This window comes from Nannobrachium achirus, assembly GCF_963921795.1.
Source record: "Nannobrachium achirus genome assembly, chromosome: 21".
NCBI lineage: Eukaryota > Metazoa > Chordata > Actinopteri > Myctophiformes > Myctophidae > Nannobrachium > Nannobrachium achirus.
The window spans coordinates 38,057,323-38,063,766 of NC_137828.1; the positions used below are offsets into that span (position 1 = coordinate 38,057,323).

The 6,444-nt window shown below is 44.9% G+C and overlaps 1 protein-coding gene across 1 annotated transcript; it reads right to left on the minus strand.

The window, feature by feature from the left end:
- Window positions 1-726: 726 nt before the first annotated feature.
- Window positions 727-2,124, minus strand: chst2b (carbohydrate (N-acetylglucosamine-6-O) sulfotransferase 2b; the record flags this gene model as incomplete). The annotated part of the gene is made up of 1 exon (XM_080752034.1): window positions 727-2,124. The coding sequence occupies one exon, from the start codon at window positions 2,122-2,124 to the stop codon at window positions 727-729; it is 1,398 nt and encodes a 465-aa protein (XP_080608160.1).
- Between the last annotated feature and the right edge of the window lie 4,320 nt (window positions 2,125-6,444).

The following is a 6,444-nucleotide window of genomic DNA, read 5'->3' on the forward strand; positions in this document are numbered from 1 at the left end:
GGACCCCCTGTTGAAGACCCCTGGTTTACAGTGTGACATCATCCTGCGATGATTCAGTGTAAAAAGTAAAAAAAAAAAAAACATCCCTTTTTCCTAGACTTCTGTTTTGTTGTCTACCATTCACGTCTTCCATCTATGGCACATTAACAGATAAAATGTAATGATTGTCTCTGAGTCAGACCAGTTGTTACAAAGAAATATTAACAATGAGGATGTTTCTTTTTTCTTTTCCTTTTTTTTTTTTTTATCAATTATTCATATAATTTTTTCTCCCCATCCACTATTTTCACTTTTACAGACAATATGTAGACTGGAAAAAACAAATTATTTGTATTCTTTTTTTTCTTGGGTTTTGAACATTCAAAAAAATAACGCCCCAAAATAATCCACTTTGGAGTGTTTTCATAGCAAGATACATCAAATTCTACAGTTGTATTTCATGGTTGCAGCTTCTCTCTTCTCAAGTCATTTGTTCATAATGCTTGCATTGTCAAATACTCCCAGTATTCCTGTTTACAAAAGAGCTGTGGTCCCTTCAAATACCACTGCAATTCAAATGAGAGAAACAAAGATACATTCCAAATGTGGCCAGTAGAGTCTTGTCCAAACACTGATTTAAAGTAAAGCTTTAATTCCACAATAAGAGGAAACGGCACTCGATGCAAAATTAACATTAATTTAAACGTCTTTGGTGGCAGGGGCGCGGGAAGGTGTGGGGGGGCGTTATCACAGTTTGGAGCGAGACAGTAAAGACTTGCTCAAGTCCTTCGCCTCTCCTGCCGTCCTGACCCGATCGTACCCTAGCACGGACATGGAATGGTGGCAATAGTCCTCCACTTGTTTGATCTGCTGAATGCTGAGCACTGTTCTCCATGCACTGGCAGCTTGTGTGGCGTTCCTGGACGAGACTATGAATGGCTTCGAGGAGGAGCTGGAGCCGCTGGTCATGTTGAGGGCGAACGACTCGATGTCGTGGTTGGCGGTCAGGTTGGCAAAGCGGTAGATGCTGCGCAGGATCTTCACCGGGCTCTCGACCAGGTCCTCGTACCGCACGGCCATGTACTTCCCCTTAAGCCAGCTGGGCGGGTTTAAGGCAGTCCTCAGCGTCCGGGAGGTGCGGTCGCAGATCACCTCCATCGCCCCGATCGAGTGGTAGTCCGAGCCGTCCTTCTTGTTGGCCTTGTGGCTGGGGTCCACGAAAGGTATCCGGCGGAGCTTGGGGTCCCTGCTCCGGACCACCTGCAAGTTCTCCCTTATCAGGCCGTGTCTGGATTTGATCCTGGAATTGGCCACGGCCCTGGGGTCTCGGACGAGGTGAATCACCTTCAGGTCCAAGGAGGGGTCCTCCATGAGCGGGGCCAACACGTTAACGTCCAGAATGCGGACCCCCTTAATGACTATGGTGTTGTACTTGAGGCACTCCTCCTCTAACAGGCGGAGGCTTTGAGGCGGGCACTTTTTGCACACCTTGTCGTCCACCATGCCCACCACCTCCTTCCTGTAGGCCGAGCAGAGCGGATAGGAGCACACCACCTTGTTGAGGGTGGCCCCGAAGAGTCCCAGGGAGGTGAAGTTCTTTCCCCCGGGACTGTTGTACAGCTGGAAAACGGAAAGGTCACAGCGATACAGGGAGCTCAGCATGTCCCTGGCCGCCCCTTGCAAAGAAACAGCGTCACCCGGGTATAGCTTTTGCCAGATGTGCCACATCGGCTCGTACAAGAAGAACACTTCAGGATTTTGGTTAAAAAGCTCCCCAAAAAAGGAGGAGCCCGACCTCCAGGTGGTCAGCACATAGACCAGCTGTCTCTTTTTGGCCAGCGAGGGCCTGTACAGGAAACGGATATCAGATCTACTCTGATAAGTGGTGCTCCTCATCTGACGATTACACTGCTGGGGCTCTTTAGTCCATTTGTAGTTGGCCAAGTTCAGCATGGTGAGCACCAGCAGTAGGAAATAGGCCATAAATAACACAATCCTCTTTCGGCGTAGTACTTTCATCACGATCCCAGGCTGTGCTATTATCTTAGTATGGTTCCTGTAGGTTTTGAGCTTCCTCCCATAGCCAGCATCCTTTTCCCAGGGTGCTGTCAACTTCAGTTGTTGATGATATTGTTTGCCTCTCATCTGTAACCTCGGGAGAGTGAGTGGCTCTATATGGCTCGGTGAATTGCCTGCTCACATTTACACTACAGTGCACTGAAACACGGTCTATAGAAGCTGGCGAGGCAGTTAGAATTCCAATGATTAGGTAATACAGTCGCCGCCAATTAGATAATAGATATCGCACTCAAAAATCTAAAACACGATAACCCGTATTCACTGCACTGCGCAATGCTCTTCATACGAAACAGAAACACGTCGGGTTACATTTACGTTGTCCATATTACGAACGTTACAGTAATTCTGCGACTGACCTGTGGCGAAAACAATGAAGAAACAACAAGCCTTCATCGAAATAACAACAGACGCCCTGTTTGTCCATGTTCAGCAGATGCATCTGTGCGCAGTTATCATGAGATGCATCCCTGTGAAATGCAGCCTGGAGTCAGATTCAAGCATTGCGGACAATAGAGCCGCGATCATTCCTCTCGTCGGCTGCAACCCGCGTTGTGCACTTAGATTATACCACGGGGGGTAGAGAGATAAATGGCCGTTATCCAGAGCTGCGGTAGATTTCATAAAATATATTCCCTTTCTTCCTGATCTCCCGTGTGTCCAACTACTAATACAAACTGGGACTGATTCAATCAGAATACGGGGACTGGTCCCTCCCACCGAGCGACGCTATTGGCTCTCAGCGTGGCCACGCGCGTCTGCCAGCCGAGCCATTGGCTGTCGCATGCGTATGTCAACTCTGTCTCTCCCCCCGCCTCGATACATTACAATGGTAGACTGTGGGAAATGATGCTGTTGTTATGGTACAAAGAGGTCTGACTTTACAGAAACACTATAATCTCCATCCTTAAAAGCTACGTTTAAAATACACGTCTAGTTTACATAGATTAGATTACGAACGGGATTCATCGCGGCAGCAGTTCTCTGTTATGTTGATCTCGTTTCTTTCTTTCTTCTTTTCAACAAATGCCAGCCAAGTTGATAGTAGCCTAGTCCTCTTTGGACACGGCTGGCTATTATAGGGCTGCACGATAAACGCAGATTAAACATGTGTCTTTTATCTGCCTGTGCTAATAAAAAGGCACAACCTGGCGTGCTTTATATTTTACTCCCGCTGCAGTCCGTGGAAAGTAACTAAGTAGATTTACTTAAGTCATTATTGAGGTATTTGTAGCCTACTTTAATTGAGTATTTCCAATTTCCAATACTTTTACTCTAGGCCTACTCCACTTCATGTCAGGCATGTAGTGGAGTCATACTAGTTGCCTACTTTTACTCTTCTACAATTAGGCCTAGGCCTATTTGAAAACTTTAGTTACTACTTTGTGCATTTTGATAATAGCCTACTACAAGGCTACGTTCCACTTCAGCCCTGCTAGTGCCCAACCATTTGAAAATAGCCGATCTACAAGCTCACAATGCGTCGCGTAATAGAGTATTTCTATATCCTATTGCAGTATTGATGAATGTGAGTAGGCCTACTTTTCCCACCACTGCCTGTCAGTCAGCACACGGGTCAGGTCAGCGCGGTGTAACTGACTGACAATCCTCTCCGCTCAATTGGAATCGGCACTAATCTGACATATGACAGCTGTTCCCTGGGAATCAACAGAGCCCGGGAAGTGGCCCATATGTTGTGAACGGGTGAACCACATGCTCAGCAGCAGACTGACAGTCATCTCATCTCTCTTCAGATGGTTGCTTCAGATGGTTGCCAGTTTTGGATTATAGCCCACACACCACACGCACACCTGGAGAACGAGGCGGGATATCTGGGCCAGAAACTGTGTAGGTCAAGTATAGCCTAGTTGAAGAGATAGCATAGACTAGAATCAATGCATGTCTCCATCCGTATTACGTATTGTAGCGTAAGTGATCTCTATAATAGTCTTACAATGTTTTGGGGTGATTCCACAATGCCTATACAGCTACTTTTATAATGAATTGAATAGGCCTACGTGGCCACAATGGAAACAAGCCCCCCCCCCCCCCCCCCCCTTTGTTCGTACAGCCAGCCAAACTGTTAATAAAGTAGGATATTCAATCAATCAATCAATCAAAAAACCTTAGTATTCGCTTATGCAGATGTTCTATAAATAATAGCTTTGTACACACCGCCATCTGCTGGAGCTTCATTTTTGAAACTGTCTGTCTGTCTGTAAACAAGCTCTCTCTCTCTCTCTCTCTCTCTGTGTGTGTGTGTGTGTGTGTGTGTGTGTGTGTGTGTGTGTGTGTGTGTGTGTGTGTGTGTGTGTGTGTGTGTGTTATGTTTTGTGATCCTTTAGCATAATTGTATAGGCCTAATCGTACCACTGTACCACTGTAGCCTATTAATAAAGTATTCAATCAATCAATCAATCAATCAATCAAAACCCCCGAATCATCATTCCAGTGTTAATGTAGGAAAGGTTCAAGGTTGTACTTTATTGTTACATCTTTTGTACAGGTACATACGAGTAAAACTTATTTTTGTTCAGATTCCTTCAGACAATGCAGTGGTAGGCTATATATGTAGGCCTATATTAAAAAAAACTGCAGAACAACAAAAAAACACAACACATCTAAGATAAAATAATAAGTAATAATGGCTTAGGAAAGAAAGAGTGCAAAAGAGCAAAGAGAATGTAAAAAGCATCCTCAGCTGTACATGTGCATAAAGTTTGGTATAGGTCTATTGTATACACCAATGGCATTATTGAACATTATTGGACAAATATGAAACCAATTTTCACTACCTCTTAAACAATGAGTGTTCTAATTTATGGAATTTCTTAGATTTTTCTTGGATTTCTTCGTGAAATTACTGGGAAAAAATCATTGAATTTAGTTTTTAAAGAAAAAAAATGCTTTTTTGGGAATGTTTTAAAGATATTTAATAAACAAAATGTAGGAAACAAAAAAAACAAAGGGACCCATAAAAATCTGTCTGCGACCCACAAATGGGTCCCAACCCAGTGTGATCTAGGCCAAGCGTGGTGGTGTAATTGTATAAAGAAGAATGTGTTACGCCTGGTATACTGTGCAGCAGCAGCAGCAGCCTGCCATATAAAAACCAACCCAGATCTAAATAGCGCTGTTATGTAATTGTAAACGCACCGAAAGGGGGACTAGCGGACAGATGGAGCAGCGAGCATGCGCACAGCGCCTCGCTCAGCAGCTAAAGATGGGATTTATGGTTCTTTGAAGTGAGCCGGGTCTCTGGGATCCGTTCCTTTCAAAGAGCCGTTCAAAAGACTCATTTTAGTTACTTGTCAATTTGTAGATTTTGATTATGGCAACGGAATTCTTTACTTATGTAAAAGTATCAATACTGCAATGTAGGAATACTCTGCCACAAGTAGAAGTTTGGAATTAAAATGTAGGCTACTTGAGTAAAAGTAGCCTACAAAAGTATTGGTATCAAAATGCACTTAAAGTAGTACATATAGAAAGTAGCCTACTCATTATGCAAAATGTCCAATTTCATTTTTCAAGTTTTCCAATTAATAAAATGTAGGGGGAAAAAACATTTGAAAATAGCAGATCTACAAGCTCACAATGAGTGTCGCAACGCTTGAGCTTGTAGATCGGCTATTTTCAAATAGCAGGTATGTAGCCTACCTATATGTATGTCCGAAACCGAAACACCGCTATTCCGAACGTTGACTTCTAACCCTAACCCTACCCCTACCCCTAACCCTAACCCTTACCCTAACCCTAACCCTAACCCTAACTAACCCTACCCCTAACCCTACCCCTAACCCTACCCCTAACCCTAACCCTAACCCTAAACCTAACCCTAACCCTGCTTCGGAATAGCGGTGTTTCGGAATGGCGGACCGTTGCCAAGAATTTGAGGACTTTTCCCACCACTGTTCATTAGAAAGGAACGGCTCCCTACTGCGAACCGGATCCCACCGTTCATTTCAAAGAGCCGTTCAAAAGACTCGACTCGTTCGCGAACGTCCCACCTCTACAGCCCAGCAGCAGCATCAGGACCAGAAGGGAGAGAGAGAGAGAGAGGAGGACTGACTCTCAGAGAAGAAGGAAAAGAAAAATGGTGCATGTAAACACACAGGACACGGTGAGCGTCTGCTACGGTGTCACCACGACCGCTCTACCCTCCGACCGAGAAGAATAAAGTGTTTGTAAAGCCTTCAAAACCCCGCAGACGCAGACAGAGACGCACGGCGGAGAGATGCGATCAGCCGCGCCATAAAGGGATCTCATGACATCGGCTTGTGTCGGACGGGACCGACGCCGCGTTGTTGTGTGAGAAGAAACGGACCAAAACAACAGCCGAGGCCTTGTTGTTTCTCCTCTGTATTTACCATCATCATCGTCCATGTG